This window comes from Erythranthe guttata, chromosome 14, assembly GCF_056151865.1.
Source record: "Erythranthe guttata isolate IM_541 chromosome 14, IM_541, whole genome shotgun sequence".
Lineage (NCBI taxonomy): Eukaryota > Viridiplantae > Streptophyta > Magnoliopsida > Lamiales > Phrymaceae > Erythranthe > Erythranthe guttata.
In genome coordinates this window covers 15,063,401-15,088,055 of record NC_142546.1, presented here as the reverse complement: position 1 = coordinate 15,088,055, position 24,655 = coordinate 15,063,401, and the positions used below count along the sequence as shown (strand labels likewise).

General features: G+C 34.4%; 6 protein-coding genes across 7 annotated transcripts; 4 read left to right on the top strand and 2 right to left on the bottom strand.

The window, feature by feature from the left end:
* Positions 1–966: 966 nt before the first annotated feature.
* Positions 967–2,986, top strand: LOC105952425 (DNA-directed RNA polymerases II and V subunit 8A). Of its 2 annotated transcripts, none has more exons than XM_012975974.2 (5): positions 967–1,078; positions 1,464–1,560; positions 1,739–1,875; positions 2,529–2,626; positions 2,734–2,986. In XM_012975974.2, exons 2-5 carry the CDS (start codon positions 1,491–1,493, stop codon positions 2,843–2,845), a joined length of 417 nt encoding a protein of 138 aa, XP_012831428.1. In that variant the 5' UTR covers positions 967–1,078; positions 1,464–1,490; the 3' UTR covers positions 2,846–2,986. The 2 variants fall into 2 exon arrangements, with proteins under 2 accessions (XP_012831428.1, XP_012831425.1); XM_012975971.2 differs by having other exon boundaries at positions 1,739–1,896.
* A 1,816-nt stretch (positions 2,987–4,802) lies between these two features.
* Positions 4,803–8,640, top strand: LOC105952426 (transcription factor bHLH91). Its single transcript, XM_012975976.2, has 5 exons — positions 4,803–5,468; positions 5,599–6,484; positions 7,207–7,596; positions 7,675–7,776; positions 8,455–8,640. Exons 2-4 carry the CDS (start codon positions 5,648–5,650, stop codon positions 7,774–7,776), a joined length of 1,329 nt encoding a protein of 442 aa, XP_012831430.1. The 5' UTR covers positions 4,803–5,468; positions 5,599–5,647; the 3' UTR covers positions 8,455–8,640.
* Positions 8,641–10,873: 2,233 nt separating this feature from the next.
* On the top strand, positions 10,874–14,022 carry LOC105952427 (transcription factor bHLH91). The gene is made up of 5 exons (XM_012975978.2): positions 10,874–11,064; positions 11,182–12,056; positions 12,537–12,935; positions 13,019–13,120; positions 13,974–14,022. Exons 2-4 carry the CDS (start codon positions 11,229–11,231, stop codon positions 13,118–13,120), a joined length of 1,329 nt encoding a protein of 442 aa, XP_012831432.2. The 5' UTR covers positions 10,874–11,064; positions 11,182–11,228; the 3' UTR covers positions 13,974–14,022.
* A 230-nt stretch (positions 14,023–14,252) lies between these two features.
* LOC105952428 (Sec23/Sec24 protein transport family protein) lies at positions 14,253–18,970 on the bottom strand. The gene is made up of 13 exons (XM_012975979.2): positions 18,344–18,970; positions 17,886–18,164; positions 17,357–17,530; positions 17,060–17,221; positions 16,697–16,839; positions 16,504–16,579; positions 16,249–16,424; positions 16,067–16,148; positions 15,788–15,865; positions 15,452–15,613; positions 15,099–15,362; positions 14,839–14,943; positions 14,253–14,721 (listed from the first exon to the last, which is right to left on the bottom strand). Exons 1-13 carry the CDS (start codon positions 18,806–18,808, stop codon positions 14,578–14,580), a joined length of 2,310 nt encoding a protein of 769 aa, XP_012831433.2. The 5' UTR covers positions 18,809–18,970; the 3' UTR covers positions 14,253–14,577.
* A 1,113-nt stretch (positions 18,971–20,083) lies between these two features.
* Positions 20,084–21,635, top strand: EMB2768 (Tyrosyl-tRNA synthetase, class Ib, bacterial/mitochondrial). The gene has a single exon (XM_012975980.2). The coding sequence runs from the start codon at positions 20,084–20,086 to the stop codon at positions 21,521–21,523; it is 1,440 nt and encodes a 479-aa protein (XP_012831434.2). The 3' UTR covers positions 21,524–21,635.
* Positions 21,636–22,866: 1,231 nt separating this feature from the next.
* On the bottom strand, positions 22,867–23,908 carry LOC105952378 (cytochrome b5). The gene is made up of 3 exons (XM_012975921.2): positions 23,746–23,908; positions 23,482–23,548; positions 22,867–23,219 (listed from the first exon to the last, which is right to left on the bottom strand). The coding sequence occupies exons 1-3, from the start codon at positions 23,824–23,826 to the stop codon at positions 23,107–23,109; spliced, it is 261 nt and encodes an 86-aa protein (XP_012831375.1). The 5' UTR covers positions 23,827–23,908; the 3' UTR covers positions 22,867–23,106.
* Positions 23,909–24,655: the final 747 nt, after the last annotated feature.

Here is a 24,655-nt window from a genome sequence, read left to right as displayed (position 1 = left end):
ACCTTCCTTAAAACTTGGTTTACGTTAAAACTTCAATCCAAATTCCAAAGTAACAAATAATATATTTACATTTACCCTTATTAGTATAAATTACACCGGAACCATCTAATTTACGTCTAGCTATTTTTAGAACCGTTCGAAGGAATTAAAGTTTGATTTATTTTTAAAATTTTTAAGTAGATGAGAAAGAACGACGATTGTTCAACTATGTTAATCGAAATATAAAAAAAAACCCTCTTTCGATATACTTTCTTCTTATGAATATTTTTATAGAGAATATTTTGATGAATATTACATTGTGAAATTAAGTTGGAATTTTTTCTAAGTTAATTGAAAAACTTTTAGGGATATTTTTGTAATGTTTTCTAAATATGAGGAGTTATATATGTAACTATGCATAATATCGAGTGTACAAATAAAATTTGGCTTAATTACACTTTGCACTCGTAAAATGCACCATTTGACACTTTACACCCCCGAAAATAATAAATGGTACTTTGCACCCTCAAAACATGTTTGATCGTTCAAAGTGCACCCTAGTATATTTTTCGGCCATAATTTTCCGTTATTAACTTAATTTTTGATCGTCAACATGGTCATTTTTGTCTATTCAATTGATTTTTTCTTCAGGTTGCAAAGCGCTAATGTATTTTCGAGCAAAAATGATCTGTTGACAATCAGAAAATGGTTAACAATGGAAATTCAAGACGGAAAATAAAATAGGGTGCAATTTGAACGATTAAACATATTTTGAGGATGCAAAGTAACAAAATGGTACATTTCAAGGGTGCAAAGTGAAATTAAACCATAAAATTTCTAATAAGTTTTTTTTTTAATATAATATAATTGGGCTGAATTAGTATAGGCCCAATAAAGCCAGACAAAGTGAACAGATTCTGATTTAACTGGGCCGGTTTTTTAACCCGACCCGATTAAATATCCATTTTAGGTTTCGAAAATCTTCTTAAAAAAACTAAATTGTTAAATTGAAAAAGAAAAGCATATAAAACCCTAATGCGTAAAACCCTTTTCCCCAATTTCCCCTGCGCAAGAGTATAGCCAGCAAAACCTTCTGACGGTAAGAAATTCTTTCCTTGATCAGCTTCGATAATTTGTAAACTCATCCCTGGTACCATTTTTCAATTTTCAATTCGGCACCCATTTTTTTTTTCTAACAAATTACACCGTTTTAGCAATTTTATTGTTGAATTACGGTACTGATTTTGCTTCGCCATGTGTGGATTTGTGTACCGATTTAGGGTTGATGATACGCATTTGTAGTGTAGTGTTAGTGTTGTGAGTTGAATATTCAAATAATTTAATTTTGATTTTTTTTTTGTATTATCATAAAGTAAAAATGTAAATTTGTATTTTTTATTTAGGGTATTTTTTGAAATGCAATTTGGTGTTTAGGAAAATGGTGTTGGGTAATTAATGCAGTTCCGTTTTGGTATTCGTTACAGGTTACTTTCTTGCTTATTTGGTAAACGATGGCCGAATTTTACTTCGACGAGATAATCAAGGTCCTTAAATTCGACAGCCTAGTAGTGTACGATAAAGGTAAAATAGAGAAAAATAAAGATATTTTTTTTTATGCCATTTTAATGATTCCTGGCAAACCATTCTTCCAAGTGTTCGAATCTTTTTATACAATTGTTTTGTTGGAGGGAGATTTTTTGTTCACGAAAAACAAGTCGAAGTAGTGCTTGAAAACCTAATTTGTGTATGGTATTTTCAGTTTCTAGAATCAATGCCAATAGTGAAGATGATGACTTTTATTTGGAATTGGATGTGCACGCTGAGATATATCAAATGCTCCCCGGGGAGAAGTATAGGATGGTTATTTCGAACACTCTGCATAAGGATGGTTCGACAGTAAGTAACCACTTTTCCGAGGTGCAGTCCTTTGTCACTCCGATTTTTTTTTTCTTTTTTTTTTAATTACATGCCCGAATTTATAAATAAATGCAGTCGGCAGATTTGATTATGCTAAAAGAGCAGCATATATAAAATTTCTTCAATGTATTATGTTTTTTCGACCTTTTGGGTTCATTTAAAAATGCATCAAGTGGTACTACAGTTATCTTGTTACCGTTTTTAATTAATTTTCTGGAAGGTCAAGCTCACCTTCAATGCAATAGTATGTTTGGTAGAAATTTAGGAAAATTGTTGCTTTTCGAGTTAATGCTATGGTGTGCACGAGTGTCTACACCTATACTCACGGGCCTACATGCTAAAGTTATGCGTACTATTTATTCTAAAGCCTTGTTTGGGAGAGTTGATGGGGTGGGTAAGATTGATTGAACTGGCTAGGAATTAGGATTGATAATGTTATATGTGAATATCGTTTTGGTTTTAGTGTGTAATACTTGGAGTTGAGTTTGGAGTAACTATCCTTCATATTGTCTACTAGGCCTAATCCTGATTCCCAAACATATGACATAGCTTGATTATATTGTCTATCAAACCTAATCCTAATTCCAAACAAGGTCTTATTCGCATATATGATCATTGTCCTCTAATTGCAGGGAAAACAAGCATCACTTGCAGACAAATTTGAGTACGTGATGCATGGTCTTCTGTATAAGATGGCTGAAGCTAAAGATGCAAAAGACGATGTTAAAGTGTACGTAAATGCTCCTTCGTGCATTAATTAAAAAAAAATCTTTTCTTTTTGTGATTAATTTTTTATTGGACGAAACTTATAATTCGATTTTTTTCAATTTGTCACAGGGTGGTGTATGTTTCATTTGGAGGGCTTCAGCTAATGCTAAAAGGCGATCCTTTGAAGATGCACAAGTTTAAAGTCGATCAAAGGTTGTTTCTTCTCTTGAGGAAGATGTGATGCTAACTTTTTAAACCTCTCGTATTTTATGCTGTTTAATTGAGTTTTTCGAATGGTAGTTGTGGTTTAATTGTACTAGAATGTGGAGAATTTGCACCGTTTAACCTTGATAAAATTCGTGTCTACGTATTTGCGTTTATATATGTGCGACTGCATGTAAATTAAAGATGGAAATTTTGATCTATGAATAGGGAATTTATTATCCAATGGGGATCGCAATCTAGTATGGATTGGATAGGATTGGATTGGATTAGTTTCTTTCTTCGTTAAATGTGTCCTACAAGCACTGCAATCGTAACGGCACAAACTGCCCGGATAATTAGCAGTTTCCGACGATTGCTTGCACGTAAATAGAAGTGTTTTCTTGAACAAAGGCAAGAGGAAAAAGAGGGAAACACACAACTATTTTGTTCCCTAGAAAGAGACTGAATTTGATACCTGCAAAACTATATATTATATTTTTTTCTCTAAATGCAATAATTCCTAGAGAATTAGAAAAGTGTTATGTAGGAACGTGAATTTTGAAGAATGAAAAGAGATTAGAAAAAGAGTAATAATAAGAAGATTCAAGAGGATAATTCTTTTCTGCCCCTTCCTTCCTTACATATTTCTCTATTTATAATACAAAAATTATAAGCAACTAACTCCATTCCCTAGAATTGAGCAATACGTGGGAATAAGCCTCACTCCACTTCTGCCAACTAATAAGCACTATTTTTATGCATGACTAAGTCTACTAATTATTCACTAATTATCCACTAATTAATTTACTAATTAATCTAGCTAATACTTATATTAAATTCTGCACGTATCAAAAAGTAATTCTTCAAACAATTCAGAAATTATTATGAAGAGAAGTGCTGTGTGTGTGTGTGTGTGTGTGTGTGTGTGTGTGAGAGAGAGAGAGAGAGAGAGAGAGAGAGAGAGAGAGAGAGAGAGAGAGAGAGAGAGAGAGAGAGAGAGAGAGAGAGAGAGGGGCATGTTCAGCATTTCTCAACCTCTGCAAATATTTTTTTTTTCAATGGAAATAAATAAAAGAAACATGGCTAAATTAGTTCAAAAAATATCTTAATCAAAGGGGTTTATATTTTCTATGATTATTTAATTTCTTGACTTTTAAATATAAATAAGTAAAAGGATACGTGATAGACTGTTATGGCATCCGAATTAAGACGGTGAATGAATCGAATCAAACCGAACGTATCGTGTGTGTTAGAAATTGTGTTTGAGGTTGATTTGATTAACAATCGGTATCCGGGAACGAGTAGGTTGGTTTGATTTTCAGTTCTAAAATTTAGGGATTCTTGGTATAAAAAAATAAATTAAATTAACCATAAATGAATAAGAAATAAACAGAATCCTTCATAACTGCTATTTTCCCCCATCACAGCATTTGTGTGAGCAACCTTTTACTTTCCAATGATTGGTTACAGAATTTGCAAACTTAGGCCAAATATTTATTACAAACATTATTTATTAAAAATATATTGTACATTAGTAGTATCTTAGGTGAAAAAAATTCATCGAAAAATCGAGATTTCTGGATTAAATTTTTTTTTTAAAACGATTAAAAAAAAAGTAGGCCTAAAGTTCCTGGTCACCAGCTTTACATGACTTAATTATACAATTGATTAATTTGATTGATTAATTTAAGATTATTTATTTGTCGATTAAATAGGAAATGAAATAATGTTATTGAAATAATTGATGTGATAGTTGTTGTAGTTGAAGTTAGTTAAGGTGCCCCAAATGCATGGTGATTGGACGGAATCACTGACTGGTTCTTGGGCCCACACCGATTTATTCGATACTACACCCGATCAAATATCTACGATAATTATTAACCGTTGATCAGCACACACACATCAATGGTTAAAAATCACCGGATGTAACATGACCAAACGATTCTGAGCCATAGATCTATATAAATAAAACTAACTACTAACTAAGCACGCATACACATGTGTGTATGTTATTATGTCTAGATCAATGGTTCAAGAGCACTCGATGTGTTTCACTGAGTGTGTGTTATAATTTTTAGATTAATAATTCAAGACAACTCGATGTATTTCATCGAGTCTAACATCTATCAAACCCTCGATACCGGCCCCACCACAACCGATTTAAAGATTGGTTTTTTTTTTTTCTTTTTACCAAAATCGTGGGAAAAATTCCTTACAACCAACCCCTTTGTGCCCATCAAACAAAAGTACTAGAAAATAAATAAATAAAATAATTTAATTTAATTTTTTTTGTCCAGAAAAGTACAGAAAAAAGAAAAGCATATGTATCAAACTTGATACAATAAAACTGAAAAGAATGGTGAAAGAGAATAATTGATCATTGCAAAATCAGTCTAAAAAGAAGATCATTAACTGGTCCCCCACATTATAACAAAATCTCACACACACACATATATATATATATAAAAGCCCATATATAGATATATACAGTCTTCAGTCCCCTCCTAACCCACACCATAACCTACCAACTCACCATTTTCTTGATTTTTGCTAATTCCTTTTTCCTACTCAAAAAAGTTTTGATCTTGAAACTGCTTATCCATCAAATTTCAGCTTTTTTCAAGAACCAAGAAACAGCAAAAAAGATTAGGGTTTTCAGGGTTAGGTTTTTTTTTTTCTTTTTTTTTTTTTTTAATTATTATTTTGCAGGCCCATATGAATCTCTGCAATTATGATTTCTTGTAGTTACATGCCCCCACTTTTACAGTTTCTTTGTCTTCTTTCTTCCAGGTACAAACACATCTCCACAAAGTACAACAACACACACAAGAAAACAAACATGTATGAACAAAGCAGTGATTTTGATCAAACCATGAATTTACACGAACAAGAAGAAGGAGGTGGATTAATGGGTCAAAACGACGTCGTTAATTACCCAATAATCTCAAATCAAGAAGTTGCCGCCATGGAAATGGAGCTCCACCACCAACTCAACCTCGAAATCGAACACTGCTTCAACAACAACAATGGCGGCCAACAAATCAACAACAGCAACAACGATTCTTCAAACAGCTGGCAATTAGAACAAATGAACGCAGCTTTCAATCTCGAAAATCAAAATCAAGATCCGATTTTTAACACTGCTCAATACCCTACCACAACTGATTTACTCAACATTTTCCCTTTCCCAAAATACCCTTCTCTCCTCTCAAACTCCTCAATCAGTTTTTCAACCCATAATAAAAATTCGAGCAACAACAATTTCTTGGCTTCACTTGGGCTTTTGGGTGAGATAAACCCTAATGTAGGCGGCGACGGAACTTCTGCCTCGGGTAGCGTGATTTACGACCCGTTGTTGCCGTTGAATCTGCCCCCACAGCCCCCTTTGCTGAGGGATTTGTTCCACTCTTTGCCGAATAATTATACGAAGAATGGTGGGTGTAGCTTGTTTGGTAATGTGGATGAGAGGGATAATAATAATAATCATGGAAATGTGGGATTGATGTACCAAAACGATAACGGGGTTTTCGAGTTTACGGCCGCCGGAGAAATCGACTGCGTCGGTAAAAGTCGAGATGGGAAAGATACCAAACACTTTGCCACTGAGAGGCACAGAAGGCTTCTCTTGAATGACAAATTCCAAGCCTTGAGAAAATTGATTCCAAATCCATCCAAGGTATAATAGTACTCCTTTTCTCGTATTATTCGATCGTTTCAAATTATCTGTCGCTTTACAATTTCAATCAAATATTGGTTGCATTTTTTTTTTTGTGTGTATTCTGCCCTTTATTACTGTTAATTAACTGAAAGGTAAATAGCTGAGAATCAATTAATTAGTGATAAGGGTAGTTTAGTAATTTTTATGATCGTATTACTTGTCGTTTCGGAATTTTGTCAATTAATTAGTGATAAGGGTAGTTTAGTAATTTTTATGATCGTATTACCTGTCGTTTCGGAATTTTGTTTTTCACAATTTGGATGAAGTATTAATCACATTTTTATTTTCAATTTTGCCCATTTATCACACTTAATTAATTGGAAGATAATTAGTCCAGAATTATTTAATTAATGATAAAGGGCATTTTAGTAATTTTCTTCAGCTATTTTAATATTATTTGTCATTTCGATTTTTTTTCCTCAAATTATTCGTCACTTTACAATTTTGATGAAGCATTAACTGTATTTTTTCTCTTTCAATTTTGCCATTTATCCTCTTAACTGAAAGGTAATTAGACGATAATCAACTACATAAGGGTGTTTTAGTAATTTTCTATATTTATTGATTTTCTTAATATGTGCGGAGTAATAACAATAATACTACTCCTCTTATGTTATTTCTGACAAAATTTTCAACAAATTGATATTATTTTAATTTCTTTTATTTTTTTGGCATTGAAGGACGATAGAGCTTCGATAGTTGGAGACGCGATCAACTATATAAACGAGCTGAAGAGGTCAGTGGCTGAGTTGAAACTGCTGGTGGAGAAGAAGAGGTGCAGCAGAGAGAGAATGAAGAGGCCCAAGACGGAAAACGAAAACGAATCGAATTCCCTCGGTAATTTGGAAAGTGGTTCGTCGCTAAGGAGCTCTTGGCTGCAACGGAAATCGAAGAACACTGAAGTCGACGTGAGAATCGTGGACGACGAAGTTACGGTGAAGCTCGTGCAGCAAAAGAGAATCAATTGTTTGCTTTTCGTGTCGAAAGTTCTCGATGAACTCCAATTGGATCTTCACCATGTTGCTGGAGGGCTTATTGGGGATTATTACAGCTTCCTATTTAACTCCAAGGTAATAATTAAATTTTTAGATTTGTTTATTTATTTATGAAAAATAAAATTTAATTTTTTTATGATTTTGTTTTTCAAGATTTGTGAAGGTTCAATTGTGTATGCAAGTGCAGTGGCAAACAAGCTGATTGAAGTTGTGGATAAACAGTATGCAGCAATTCCACCATCTAGTAGCTATTAGGTTAGTTAATTTAAATTCCCTTTTTTCAATTTATAATTAATTAATTATCTTGGAATTGTTACATATAATATAATTAATGAGTGATTAGATAATATTAAGAGGCTAAATTCTTTGTTTGTTTTAATTTGTCTAAATAAATTAAGATAATTTGGAGCTTTTTATTAGGGTGGTAGAACCGACATAATTTCGACCTATAAAGTTTAGTCGATAATTAACCATAAACCGACCTATTAATACAGTTGGGACTATCATCTGTTTTTATAAAAATGTTTTTGAGAGAATGTGAATTTTAATTTGGTTAATTTAATATGAATAATTTATTTATCCATTAATATATTTATCTAAAATTTGAAATAAATTTTTAGAAAAAAAAAAGTGAGTCAAAGTTAGGACAGAGTTTCTTGAAATAGCCATGCAGCAGTGCATGCAGACTTGCCTTCCAACAGAAGTGTTCTCTTTATAATAAAACAGTATTGTCAGTGTGTGTGGCTAACAACAAGTGCAGTTATTTTATTTTGTCTTGATATATTATATATATATTAAATAAATAAATAAAACAATTTATTCCACGTAGTAGTGCGTGAAAAATGTTGAAGATGATCCCATAATCATGCATGTTTAATTCACTTTGATTAGTTGCTGAAAATATATTAATTATTGTTTCTTTATGTTTTGCAGAAAATCTTGGAGGCCCTTCTCTCTAATATAATATATATACATATATATAGAAGGGTAAAATTGTCCGAAGCAATTAGGGTATTATAGTGAAGTTAATTCCAAAGAATTCCATTAATCTTGAAATATGTAATAATAAAATTTATGGACAAGTATAATTAAATGTTGCAGAAACATACTCAAATTTACGTTCGGATATTTTGAATTTGTTAAAAAAAGTCCCTCGGGTAGTTTAGTTGGATAAGTTTAGACCAAAAATAGAGAACTTAGACTGAAGATATATCGACATGCTAGCTGAAGAAATTTGGACTGAAAATAGATATTTTTGGAAGTAGATGGAGTGAATGAGAATAATGTATTTTCAATCTAAAATATTTATTTTCAATCTAAACTCTCTAATTAAGTTGTCCGATGGACTTTCAGCAAAATGCATTACCAAGAGAAATGTGTGTGATTGTGCAAAATGCACCATCAAGACCTCCTTTGAAACCCTGCTCTCTTAGCAATTCGAAAATCTCACCTATCGTCAGCATAGAGAAAATAAATTAAACCGACGGAGAAAGTACCAAAATAAGGAAAGAACTTGAAAGAGATCGAGTATATTGCATTATTGATTATATTGTGTAAGAATGTAACGTAACACTAATAGGGTTAAATATATCCGTTTAATTTATACACTTCCGTTATTTATTCAATGAGAATTATCTTGAGATCTTCTCCTTCAACCGTCAATCTCCGAGCTCGTCACCTACCACCTATTAATCTTCATTTACTACAATCTGACGAATGCCAGTGGGCTTTACGCACGAGTTGTATGTGGGCGACCTTATTATTATTTGAGTCTTCTTATAGCGAACACTTTGGTTCATCTCGATAATTGCCATTCATTAGGCTTTGGCTTAACAGGCTTAGTTCCTATCGCTCGTTGGGCCTTGACTCAATAATTTTGAATAAATGAGAGTTCGGCCCAATATTGCCGAACTGACTCCATCAATGTGTGTGTGTGAGAGAGAGAGATAGATGTTGACCGAGTCAACAACCACTAGTTGAGAAAGCATGTTCAGCATTGCTCAACCTCTACAAATAAATATTTTCAATGGAAACAATCAAAACGTCTCTTAATATTTTCCAAGTTGAAACAATCTTGATTTAATTTGGTAATTAGATTTAATTTAGTCCTAATTTTACCAAACAATATTCGAATTTTATTTATTTATTTTTGTTTTTTTGGAAATAGAAATATATGAATAAGAAATAAATAAAATAGCATCCTTGATAAAATCTGTTGACCCTATCACAACATTTGTATGAGCAACCTTTTTACTTTCCAATGATTAATTACACATATATATGATGGGTATTTTCAGTTTCTGATTTTCTTTTTTATAACAGAATTTGCACAATTAGGTCAAATATTTATTACAAACATTATTTATTTAAAAAAAATTGAAATTAGTATATGAGGTGGAAATTCGTCGAAAAAATCGAGATTTTTGGATTAAAAAAACAATAAAAACGGTACAAAAATTAGGCGTAGAGTTCCTGGTCACCAGCTTTACATGACTTAATTATACAATTAAATAATTTGATTGATTAATTTAAGATTATTTATTTGTCGATTAAATAAGAAATTAAATAAAATATTGAAATAATTGATGTGATAGTTGTCGTAGTTGAAGTTAGTTAAGTGACCCAAAATGCATGGTGATTGGACGGAATCACTGACTGGTTCCTGGGCCCACACCAGCTGCAATTTTTTTTTTTTCTATTTTTTAATAGATAAATTGAAATAAAAAAAGAAAATAAAAAATCGAGTTAACTGGAACATAATTATCATATATAATTTTCAAAATTGAATTAAATTATCTACTCATTTAACTTGACCTTTTCATTTACGATTAAAGGAGAGAGAAAATTTTGAAATTGTTTTGAGAAAATGATTTGAAAAGTGTAATAAATCCTATTTTATTTTGGGAAACAATAAAAACAAAACAAAAATGCATCCAAACATAGCCTTAACGTTGCAGACAGTATTAATTTTAATTTACATATTTAATTTTGTCCAACATATGAAAAGTTAAACTATCTTAAATATTTATTTAATTTATTCATAGCACAATAATAAAGATGTTATTTATTAAGAATTATTAAAAATATTTTAAAATTTATTGTACTAATGTTCTTAATAGTCCAAGAGGTTGACCGATAAATTGAGGGAGAATTTTCAAAATACAATAAGTGTTTAGTAGCTTATTGAATAAAGAGATTGGCAAGGGCAACACTAATGACAATTTACTATATGCTATATCGGGTGCAATACACCAGGTAAATCATTACCACACAAACATACACACACCCACATTAGTGTGTGTAGATCAACGATAGAAAATCACCTGGTGCTGTCATCTGAACAAAATTTAAAACAAATGTTTCAACAAAATTAGTTTGCCATGTTGTAACAAAAACATATATATCTAGACATAAACATGCATATACATATACATTCACATATACATACACATATACACATAACCTACTAACTCACCATTTTCTTGATTTTTGCTAATCCTTTTTCCTACTCAATAAAGTTTTCATCTTTGATACTGCAAAAGGGTTAGGGTTTTCATTTCTATTATTTATTTATTTGGAGGCCCCTATGAATCTCTGTAATTATGATTTCTTGTAAGTTTATATGCCAACTTTTACAGTTTATTGTTTTCTTTATTTCAGGTACAAACACAGATCCACAAAGTACAACAGACAAAAGAAAAACAAAGATGTATGAACAAAGCAGTAATTTTGATCCAGCCATGAATTTACATGAAGATGAAGAAAGAGGAATAATTGGTCAAAACGACGTCGTTAATTACCCTCACGAAAACCCTAAAATCGCCGCCATGGAAATGGAGCTCCACCACCAACTCAACCTCGAAATCGAACACTGCTTCAACAACAACAATGGCGGCCAACAAATCAACAACAACTGGCAAGTAGAACAAATGAACGCAGCTTTCAATCTTGAAAATCACCATAATCAAAATCAAAATCAAGATCAAGATCCGATTTTTAACACTGCTCAATACCCTACCACAACTGATTTGCTCAACATTTTTCCTTTCCGAAAATACCCTTCTCTACACTCAACTTCTTCAATCAGTTTTTCAAACCATAATAAAAATTCGAGCAACGACAATTTCTTGGCTTCACTTGGGCTTGTGGGTGAGATAAACCCTAATGTAGGAGGCGACGGAACTTCCGCCTCGGGGAGCGTGATTTACGACCCGTTAATGCCGTTGAATCTGCCCCCGCAGCCCCCTTCATTGAGGGATTTGTTCCACTCTTTGCCGAATAATTATGCGAAGAATAGTGGGTGTAGCTTGTTTGGTAATGTGGATGAGAGGGATAATAGTAATAATCATGGAAATGTAGGATTGATGTACCCGAACGATAACGGGGTTTTCGAGTTTACGGCCGGAGAAATCGACTGCGTCGGCAAAAATCGAGATGGGAAAGATATCAAACACTTTGCCACTGAGAAACACAGAAGGGTTCAGTTCAAAGGCAAATTTGATGACTTGAGGAAATTGGTTCCAAATCCCACCAAGGTATAATATTAATTATAAATTTATAATTAATACTCCCTTCTCGTTTTATTTGTCGTTTTGATTTTTTTGATTTTTTTTTTGAATTATTTGTCATTTTTAATTTCGACGAAGCATTAATTGCGTGATTAGTTGAGGAACAATTAATTAATAGTAAGGGTATTTTAGTAATTTCATATGCTTCTTCCCATATTATTTGGCCCTTCGGATTTTTTTTTCTTCAAATTATTTGTCACATTACAATTTCAATGATGTATTAATTGCATTTTCTTTTCAGTTTTGCCCTTTCCCATTCTTAATTAATTGAAAGATAATTAGTTCAGTATCAATTAATTAAATGATAAGGGTATTTTAGTAATTTCTTATATTTTTGCTTTGAACCATGCATTTTTATTGATTTACTTAATACGTGCGAGTAAGAAAAAACTCTTTTGTTATTTTCGATAAAAAAACTATATTTTTTTTCTTTTTGTATAATTGAAGAATGATAGAGCTTCGATAGTTCAAGACGCGATCAACTATATAAACGAGCTGAAGAGGTCAGTGGCAGAGCTGCAACTGCTTGTGGAGAAGAAGAGGTGCAGTAGAGAAAGAATGAAGAGGCCCAAGACGGAAAACTACGAAAACGAAAACGAATCGAATTCCCTCGGTAATTTGGAGAGCGGTTCGTCGCTAAGGAGCTCTTGGCTTCAAAGGAAATCGAAGAACACTGAAGTCGATGTGAGAATCGTCGACGACGAAGTTACGGTGAAGCTTGTTCAGCAAAAGAGAATCAATTGTTTGCTTTTCGTGTCGAAAGTTCTTGATGAACTTCAATTGGATCTTCACCATGTTGCTGGAGGGCTTATTGGGGATTATTACAGCTTCCTATTTAACTCCAAGGTAATAATTAAATTTATTTAGTTTATTAATTTAATTAATTATGAAAAATTAAATTAAATTTGTTTATGATTTTTTTTCCCAAGATTTGTGAAGGTTCAATTGTGTATGCAAGTGCAGTGGCAAACAAGCTGATTGAAGTTGTGGATAAACAGTATGCTGCAATTCCACCATCTAGTAGCTATTAGGTTAGTTAATTTAAATTCCCTTTTTTCAATTTATAATTAATTAATTAATTATCTTGGAATTGTTACATATAATATAATTAATTAGACAATATTAAGATGTTAAATTATTTGTTTGTTTACATAGTTTTAGCTATTTTTTGTCTAAAAAATTGAGATAATTTGGAGCTTTTTTATTAGGCCGGGTAAAAATGAACCAATTTTGACCTATAAATTTTATTCGATAATTAACCATAAACCGACCTATTAAAGTCGAGATTATAACTTTAACCGATCCCATGTACATTTGGTAGTTGCTACTATACCTGACCAACCGGCTTTTTATGAATACATGTTTTTATAAGATTGTTTTTGAGAGAATATTATTATTAATGTAGTTAATTATATAAACAATTTCTTTATCTATTAATATTTATTGAAAATTTTAAAGCACACACTATATTAAATTAAAATAAATATTATGTTGATATTTTCATAAAACTACTAATATTGAATTGAAAAATAGAAATTTTTAAACTTTATAAAATATTAAAGAGAATTTTTCTTTTTGTTTTTTTATTTTCTAATAAAAATAGTGGTGGAGATAAAAGTTTGGACAGAGTTTCTTGATATAGCCATGCAGCAATGCATGCAGATTTGCCTTCAAACAGAAGTGCTCTCTTTGTAATAAAACAATATTGTCAGTGTGTGTGGCTAACAACAAGTCCAGTTATTTTAATTTGTCTTCATAATATATATTAAATAAATAAATAAAACAATTAATTCCACGTAGTAGTGTGTGAAAAATGTTGACGACGATCCCATAATCACTTTGATTAGTTGCTGAAATATATTATTTTTTCTTTATGTTTTGCAGAAAATCTTGGAGGCCCTTTTAATTTCTCTAACAATATATATATATATATATATATATATATATATATATATATATATATATATATATATATATATATATATATATATATATATATATATATATATATATATATAGTGAAGTTAATTACAAAGAATCCATTTATCTTTAAGTATGTAATAATAAAATCTATGGACAAGTAGAATTGAATGTTGCAGAAACATACTCAAATTTGCAGTTTCACCATTAACTAACATCTGCAATCATATTATACAACAAACATTAACAAATCGGCCTTCCTCGTTAATACGCAGTCGATTACAAACAAACAAAGAACTCGGTAAACGGAAGTATTGGAAAAAAATAACAACACATCAAAACCAGAGAAAACCCAATAGAGTTTCTACATTATTAGGATGATAAACAGACTTGCAAAGCCTTTGAACATATATAATAAGCTAAAGAATAGATGACATTTAAAATAAAATTAAAAAAAAAAAAAAAGATCGTTCATATGCATTACTATACAAAATCGATCGAGAGAAAATGGTTACAAATTGATGGTGTTTTTATCTAACATCGGGAAAAAAATTGTCGGAGCGGAACTCTATTGAACTGTGAGGCGCTGAAGGTGATCTAAGAAGACCTCGAAGCTGACATCATCGGTGAAGATGATGTCACCTCCAGGAGCAACTGCACCGTTTGAATTGTAAGTGGCTGAAGGATTCAATTTCGCTAGCAGAAAACGGGCCTGCATATTTTTCATATAATGGTTTAATTTTTGCGTTTTTTTTTTGTAATAAAGATTCAAAATGTTTCAATGTGAAGTAAACCGAAAGAAGTAGTGACGAGAGAAGAAATTAAAGACCTGAGAACCGTGCTGATCGCAGATTACAAGGCGAGGAACTGGGAACCTCTCTTTTATTATGGCATCCGCTTCGTCGCGTGGAGCTTTCAGCAAGTTAGCAAAGGCCTGTAACAAAAATAAAATAAAATAAATATTTGAGGAAGTAGACATGAAATAAAACCAGTTTCAAGAATCTGAGACACGTAACCGGTTATCAATCTTATTACAGAAATAAGCAATCAGTAATAGGAATAGCCACTGTCATTAATTAGCAGAATTACATGATGTTCGGGTAAATCATGATAACCAGCTTTACGCCATTGGGCAACAGTGGAACCATGAAAAACAACGACGGTGAAATACGAATCCAAAAGAAGTATTCTATCGGCGGCAATTGAAATCACATCAAGAAGAGCAGGTTCTGGTCCAGAGTGGAACGAGTAGGAGATCAAGGAAGGTTGAATCATAACAACCGAATTAGAAACGTTTTCTCTGTTCAGAATCATTCTAAAGTACGCTGTCTCGTCTGGGCTGTTATTGAAGACCTGAATAAAAAAGACAAGCAAAAATCGAATCATTCTTTGTTCGAGGAAATTAAAATGAATCTATAACAGAAAAATAGTCATCTATCTACCTGGACGAATTGTGAACGTCGTAAATTGAACATGAACTGAGGGAATATCGATAGTCGAGGGGATAAACTGAAAGAAGATGGGCTGTCCTTTTGGTACTCTCCGAACTGCGAACACATGTGTATCAACGATTTGTCCAGCCATCTTATGGGGTCGAATTCAGCCTGAAGAATAACATCAAGTAAACATGATAAAATATATATGATTTAAGAAGAACAAAGTAAAACAGGCAAATAAATGAATTAAACCAAGCCTTTTTCTTTTGCTTATGCAAATTGAATCTAAAAGGGAACACGTAATAAAACTGTAAATAAGATTAAAGAAGTCTCGTAAATCACCTCAGTCTCCATTTTGAAAGAGACTTGGCGTGCCATTACTACCGCAGCTGCTTCTTGGTCAAATCCAGATATTATGTCCTGCAGAATATAACACAAGCAAGGAAATTATGTACGTATTGTGCATTGAGTAAAAACAAAAGCAACACGAAAATTCTCCATAAAAAGGAAATGAAGGTGGTTATAAGTTCGTGCTCGTTGAAAAAAAAATAATCTTAGGTCATCGAAATTCATCGACAGTAACAAGAAAAGATAGAAAATGAAACACTAAAGTTTGCTTACCTCTTTAGTTCCTATCCCAGCAACCCATCGTCTCGAAAGGGTAGTGGCACGGAGTCTCATTTGTCCATTGCTATGCTGATAACTGGAGAACAATAGGTCTGAAAAGTTAGAAAAAAAAAACCCTCACCGAAAGGTCAAACTAGCTCATATTATCAAAATATAAAATCGGTTTAGGTATGTACTATGTCAGAAACTGGAAATAGAACTGGTTGTTAGCTGATTGAGCAATAATATCGGGGCTCTCTTTCTTGATAACATCGAAGAATATGCACAAGGAAGTAGTATTGTCAAGGCCACACATCTTCCATGCAGTGGTGTTTCCTTGGCCAATAACAGTTTCGGAGCACAAAGGACCTTTCTGCACAAAGCAATAAATTGTTAAAAATCAACCTTGTGCAGATCGGAGAGGGACATTTCATAACGTAAAGAGGTCGTACCTTATCGAGCGATGCACATGGGCCGATAATTCCCTGAATTTTGATATCCTTTGAACAGCTGATTTCAAATATACCACTGGCACAAAGAGTGACAGAAACATGATTTAGTGGCAAACACTGAATGTAGCAAAATTCGGTGATTCTCTTGAAAATATTACTACAGGATGAAAACGAAAGCCTATCGAAACCTTACTTTGACGACATTCCGAGATCATGATCGCCAGAAGTAAAAACGCGTCTTAAAGAATCCTTGAAAACTGAATGGCCAAAACTTTCAGCAAGAACAACGAGCCCTCCAGTTTTTTCTACTGCTACCTTAAGCTCAGCAACTCCAACCTGGTACATATGTGTGTCAGAAAGGTGTGCCGATTATGGATTTCCATGACAACATCGTATAAGTTTATATTATATTTTTATTTGGCATATTTGAGATAACATCAAGATGTCATCATAAAAGCACTCCTAGAATCATCCTTAGTAAGGTAAATCAAAAGTTGTTCAGGAAATAACTGAATACGAAAAATACAAATTTTATTGTCTAACGTGTAATTAATACCTGATCAAGTGCACAAGCAAAAATATCCAGCACATGCCCCTGATGAACAAGTTGTTTCGAAAGTGCTTCGTAAAACTTCACAGCTTTGTGATAGTGAGGAGCAGAATCTTTGTCCAGGTCCTTGTGAGACCGCAAAGGTTCAGACAGATTTTTAGACACAATCTGCATAAAAATGGAGTGGATTCAGTGTAATCATTTCCATAGTACATGTAAAGTTACGAGGTGAAAAAAATTCGAGCGAATATCTTTGCAACACCATATTTTGGAATCTAATTGGAGAACAGAAAGTCAACTTACAGATCCCGCCCCTTCGGTTGAGGGTCCACCTAAAAATGCCATAATTCTAGCCCCGGAACCAGGAACACATACTCCCAACAAATGAGCAGCCAAACTCAGTGCTGTACCAGTACATCTAGCAGCCCGTTGATCTGATGCCACTGGCCATGGATCTTTCTGAAGCTCCTCTAAAATCTTGTAACCAAGGGAAAGAAAGCAAAAGAAAATGTCATAAGCTGAAGATTCCATTCAACCAATCGTACTGAGAAAAATATGTTATCGTGAAACAATTTGAGCGGTAAAAATGCTTAAATTTCAATTAAAAAAAACAGTAGTGAGCATAAACGAATATTTACACGGGGTGCTATCCAATTCGACGATCAATGTTACAGATAGAAAATCATTCCAAGGCCATGATAAAAAGGAGGAATGAAACAAAGTAGTGATTGCACACCAGATGAAAAACTTCACCTATCATATAACACATTATGTAGTTCTTTTTTTGAAGTAGAAGACAAATATATAGCAAGTTGGTGCTAAGGAACCATACCGAATTAAGGACGAACTCACAATCGGATGCAGGCAACAAGAACCTCGCAATGCTCTCCTGTGAAAGCCCATCCCGAACTCCCGCGATAACACCTGTAGTTGGCCTTTGCCTTTTCCCGAAGAAGCCCATCTGCTCTAACAACTGATCCTTGGTTACCTCCTTTGTACCCTTGAAAACGTGAACCTTTGGAATCTGCCCGAACCCCAATTCATGGATATGCACATATGTCCCGAATGTAATCAACCCGATTAAACAATTTTCGGGAACCATTCCTAAAACCTGCATTGCATAGGAAAAAAAGAGGACAATTTGCTATAAATTAAGATGGCCAAAACAATCCAAAAAAAAAAATTGAATCTTTACTGCTGGTTACTTAAATAATCTGTGATTTTAATCATATATAATCATCTGCACCTAACGGAAGATATATTATCAATCTCGAGAATAATGTGCCGAACCTGCAATAAGGCGGATTTTAAGAACCCTAGTTCCTCCTCGATGACACAAGTATCGACCACAAACAGAAAAACGTTACTGCTCACGGGCTGGGGGTTCTCGTTAGGGGACTGAGTATCGTACTCAATCGTCGTGTATTGGGGGAAGAGCTCCGCCGGCAAATTCTGTTCGGAAATCGACTGATAATGCGGCGGGAAGTGGTTGCGCTGGAGGCAGAAGCTGCAGATCCATATCTTGCTGGCGGAGGAGAAATCGACGATAGAAAACGGATTGATTACGGATCGGCAATTCCGGCACCGGAGCGGGGAGTAAGGGAGGAGCGGCGTGGCGGAGGGGAGGGGTTTTAGGGGGCTGTAGATGGCGGAGATCGGGATTGCGCAGTTGGCGGCGTCGGCTTTTGTTCCGGGGAGGACGTTCCATGGCATGCGGACGGAGTCTTGCGATTCGAGGTCGAGGAATTCCGCCATCTAGCGGTGGATGGTGGAGCTGCGGTGCCAACGGCGGCGGAATTGAGGGCCAAACGGCGTCGTTTGTGGTGGCCGGTTTTAGGACAGTTCTGCGTCTTTGAAGAAAATGAGAAATTAATTTCAGTAATAAGTTTTTTATTTTATTAATTAATTTCAATTTATATAAAATTAAAATATATATCTACTATTTTTAGTTGGGTATCCCAGATGGTTTCGGACTGGGCTGAAGAGCCAGCACAACAAGGACTTATTATTATTATTATTATTATTATTTTCATTATTATTATTATTATTATTATTATTATTTTCATTATTATTATTTGATTGAAATTAGCACATTATTTTACGAAAAAACTATTATTTAAAGGAGTTACTAATATAATACATTGATTGTTATTATATTATATATTTTTTTAAATTCAAATACTATTACAAATTGAAATATAGATATGGCTTATAGTTATAAAATTGATAATGTATTATTTAAGAGGAATTATATGTTGTATACTATTTTGTATGTGATTTTCAGAAACTATCCTTTTTTTTTGCCGGGATTTTAGCTCGTAAATTCATTTTATCTAAATTCATGTACAAATCAGTCTACAGTACTATATTTTGAACCATGTACTCCTTTTAAGTTTCGGTAATAGTTAGTTCCTCGCCTTTTTTGATGGAGCTACTCCATGATCAACGATGAAGAGCATCAAACTTAGCTAGAATTTGATGAAACCACAAAGTTAAGAGCGCAGAGATTCTATCCATTTCTTAAAGAGGAGAAACTGAAAGATATAATGAATATTTCTACTAGTTACTGAAGAACCAACATATTTGGATCAGTAGCTCCACTTTTTATTGCTACAGTAGCAAGAAGCTCCAACAAAGTCTCGTTAGTCTCGATTACAATAAAAAAAAAGCTGATGGTTATGGTGCACGAGAACATTCTAACGCTCCAATGCATAATTGTTGAATCTCACTATATACGTCAATTTTTCAAGACAGAAGGTTAGAAAAGTAGCAACGTAGACGAGCAGAGCTACGGTATAACACTAGAGACCGACCTGTATATGCATCCAGGCAAAAGAGATTTACGAACCAACGTTATTATATCTATAATGTAGTAATAAAGTAAATTTATTTGGAAATAATAAACAATTTTTTTTTTTTTTTTTTGACAAAAAATAATAAGCTAATTTAATATTCAATATATTTCAATTTAAAAAAATAGGAGTAAAAAGGAGAGGATGAGAGTACAGGTGTAAATGAGCCGATGAAAGAATGGCTTTCGCTGCTAATTTGAGCCGAACACTTCTTCTCAGCGCCGCCAACCAAATACACACCGCCGCCTTCTCCGTCCGCCGCTTTCCCTTCCTCCTCCGCCGCTCTCCGCTCATCTGCCATACCCGCCTCCACTCCTCATCTCGTAATGTGGTCGAAATCCTCGAAGAGAGAGGCCTTCTCGAGTCCCTCACCGGCGACGCCATCCGCCGCCCAAACCACCCTCCCCTCCGAGTCTACTGCGGATTCGACCCCACCGCCGAGAGCCTCCACCTCGGCAACCTCTTAGCCCTAATCGTCCTCTCCTGGTTCCTCCGCTGCGGCCACAACGCCGTCGCCCTAATCGGCGGCGCCACCGCTCGCGTCGGAGATCCCTCCGGCAAGAGCCTCGAGCGCCCCGAGCTCGACCCGATCTCACTCGAGAGGAACATCTCCGCAATTTCCGCCACCGTCACCGCCATTTTAGGCCGCAACAACCCCTCAATTTCACCACCGTCGTCTACATCTCCGATCGCAATTCTGAACAATTACGACTGGTGGAAAGACGTGAAGCTGCTCGATTTCCTGAGCGAGGTCGGCCGATTCGCCCGAGTCGGCACGATGATGTCGAAAGACAGCGTACGGAAGCGGCTCGAATCGGATTCAGGCATGAGCTACACTGAGTTCACATACCAATTACTCCAAGGCCACGACTTCCTCCGCCTCTTCCGCGATCAAGGCGTCAACGTTCAGATCGGCGGCAGCGACCAATGGGGGAACATCACCGCCGGCACAGATCTCATCCGCAGAATCCTCCAAACCGATGAAGGAGCGTACGGACTCACTTTCCCCCTTCTCCTCAAAAGCGACGGCACCAAATTCGGAAAATCCGAAGACGGTGCAATTTGGCTCTCCCCTTCGTTACTTTCCCCCTACCAGTTCTACCAGTACTTCTTCTCGATTTCCGATACAGACGTTGTCCGGTTCCTCAAGATCTTAACCTTCCTCAGCATCGACGAAATTTCGCAAATCGAGACCGAAATGCGTGGCCCAAATTACGTACCGAATTCCGCCCAGAGAAAGCTCGCAGAGGAGGTGACGCGTTTTGTTCATGGCGAAGAAGGATTGGAGGAAGCAATGAAGGCCACTATGGCATTGAGGCCTGGTTCGGAAACGAAATTGGATTGGAATAGCATCGAGAGTATTGCGGAGGATGTGCCTTCGGTTTCTTTGGAGAAGGATCGGGTTTTGAATCTATCGCTTTTGGATCTCTCCGTTTGTAGCGGCTTGCTCGATAGTAAATCGGCTGCGAGGCGAATGCTGAAGCAAGGTGGGCTTTACTTGAATAATAACAGAGTTGATAGTGAGGGTAGGAGAATCGAGATTGACGATATTGTGGATGGGAAAGTTATTCTTTTATCAGCCGGGAAGAAGAACAAGATGATTGTGAGGATATCTTGATTAGCTTCTTATGAGTTTTGAATTTTTTTAAAGGTACGATATACTTTCTATCATCGGAATCTGTGTTAGATTTTTTTATGGTGAAGAGATAATTCGGCTTGCCAGTGGAAAACGCAGTTCTTTCATCACATAATCTTACGTTTCCCGTCATGAAAAAAATTGCCTATACTTGGGTTTTTGGTGTCGATTGCCCTGAGAATGTTCTAGAAAGCTAACTTCATAACGACTATCCCCATGCGTATACTTGGCTTACGGTAGATCGTTTTAGTCATTTTGTAGTTTAGGATTTTGAGATGCATCTTGATAAATTTTTTTGTTCCATCCGAATCTTCTTATGTATTTCTCGACCCCGTAAAGTCAAAAGCGCTCGTTTAGTTGGTATACATTTCCGATTAAGTTCACTAATAATGGAAGAATCTTGAACTTTCTTTTGGCCAAACGTGCTTGTTCTTAACAAATATAACGCAGAAATTATATCCGTAGTTAGTTAATTTGGTAGTCGGTATTTCTCTCCTACAATGGTAAGACCTAGTTGACGAATAATGTTTCATTTGGACTGACTGCAAAATTGCTCCATCGAAGCCGTGTTCTAGAATCTTCTACCTAGAAGTATGTTGCGGTTTTTTTTAGTACGCCTAAGATTAAACAAACTTATGTGTTCGTGGTGCAGATCTATCGTAGGTGATTTTGACAAAAAACCCGAACTTCTTAAGCTGTCGTGGATTAATTTTTATGTTGTTCACTGTATTGATTGAATTAGTGACATGTCTTTTGATGATAACATAGTGATGAGGAAAAAAATAATTATACTATGGTAGTTACATGTTGTTACTCTAATATTGACTAGTCGATAAATTCGAGTGATTCGTTTAAAACTCGTTTGATCTCCATATGTTAGCGTTAAGGAACCAGTTTAGAACACATATTTTCGTTCGCCAAAAATGGTTGAGCCATTTCCTTCAAGTATTTTCCATTTCATTTTTCTTAAGCCCTTTTGCAGCTTGTGTTTTGATATACTCCCTTCATTCTTAAATAATTGTCGTTTTTTCAGCTTTGCACAAATATCAAGAATCTCAATAAACGTGCGTTGATTTTAGGGAAAACACATAAAATAACATTGATCGTTTAACGATGTGATAAGAGAGAGTTAATACTTAGAGGTGAATAAATATGGATAAAACAGAAAAATATGTATTTAATGCAGTATTGGAATCCTAATTAATAATTATTGTCTTGATGAAGATGCCATTGTTTGCGGAATATCTCAACCATACATTGAATAGTACAAGAGAATAGACTAAGACCACGTTTGTTTGCCAAGACAAGATTAATAAAAAATAAGATTAAATAAGATACTAATGAAATTCAATTGATTATTCGTTCTTAGAAGGTTCAATAAAAACATGTCTAGAAGGTAAGATAAACTATGATAACATAATATCCACGGATCGACCCGACAAGCTATTGGAGATATCAGATATCAAATATTAAACAAAGTCCAATTATTTAATTCATAAATGGCCAATCTACACAACCAAACGAGGCCTTAAGAAACAACAACTGCGAAACCGGAAGAAGTGCAGTTATTGGGGAGGAAGAGTTGATTCATCAAAATCACCAATCAAAAGTCCCTTCATCTTATCTTTTGCATCTTTGCTATGCCCAACATCTTCAAAATCACCTGTTGCATCCTTTCCTGCATACATATATAACTAACTTTTCTTATGATTAACTTAACTGAAATACTATTTATAGTGCGTGTTTTACTGGCTTACAGTGCGACTGTACTTCATTTGTAACATTTATTCAAAAAGACCAAAATCATCGCAAACCCTCTTCGAACTCTCGTTAATTAAACGAGCAATTTCGACAACAATTTGAGATAAAAAAAAAAAAGAAGAAAAAAAATTAACTTGTTTACGTAATTTTAACGTTTTATTGTTGTTTAGTTAATATACCTGTGGACTCCAACAAGGTTTCATCACCACCGGGATGATCCGCTAGAAATGCCGTCACATCGTACACCTATGAATGAATATACACATTGATTCACAAATTATGATTCAGTTCCCACTTCAAAAAATTTCAAATCTCAATTAGCATTGTTCAATGTTCAGAAATCGAGATTCCGAACAAGATCGCAAATCAAACAAAAAATAAATAAAAACAATAGTTATAATTCCATGTATAAATAAAATAAATGTAATTCCGACGAATCTGACCTTGCCGGAGATGATAAGCCAGCAGTCGTGGTTGTTGTTGTGCTTGACTACTTCCTCAAAGGTGTAAACTTTTTCTGCCATTTTTCTTCAGAGAGTCTGTTTCCTTTTCTTTCTCCCAACAAGATGGGTTAATATATATACATATAATAATTGCAATAATTCTGCATCAACAGAGATCGTGATCTACTGCCTTTAATAATAATAATAATAATAATAATAATAATAATAATAATAATAATAATAATAATAATAATAATAATAATAATAATAATAATAATAATAATAATAGAGACGAAATTGAAACAAGAAACAGGGCGGACGCGTGGGTGAGCGCGTGTGTTGTTTCTAGTTAAGATTTAGTTTCCAAGTAGAATTAAGTTATTCCTAGGTTTTATTTTTCTCTCACTATATATATACATAAACACAACTCCCCTCGAGCCTCACTTTTTTTTTTTTTTTTTTTCTGTGGGATCAGATAAATAAATTAGTTCTCTTCGAATTATCATCATCTTTGATTAAGGTAAGCTACCTTTTGATTCATCATGTCCATGCACCTTATTTTTGTCGACGTTGTTCTACGTATTTTGCTTGTGTTTAATCTTTCCCCGATTCAAAATCGATAATCTATTATTTATTTTTTGTTTGTTTGTGCTTACGTATATATATTAATATTATCTATAAAGGTTAAAGATCTTCGGTCGGTCGATGGATGGTGGTGGTGGTGGTCGTCGAGTGGGATATGAATACAATTATCGGTTCTCGATTGATAACGACATTCTTTCAAATACCAAAGACTACATCTTGTATCGTGGAGTTAAAAAGATAATCTTCGAGATTAGAACTAATTTCATCATTAAGACGAACAAGACAACGATTAGGACTCTAATAATGATGATGATGATGACGACAA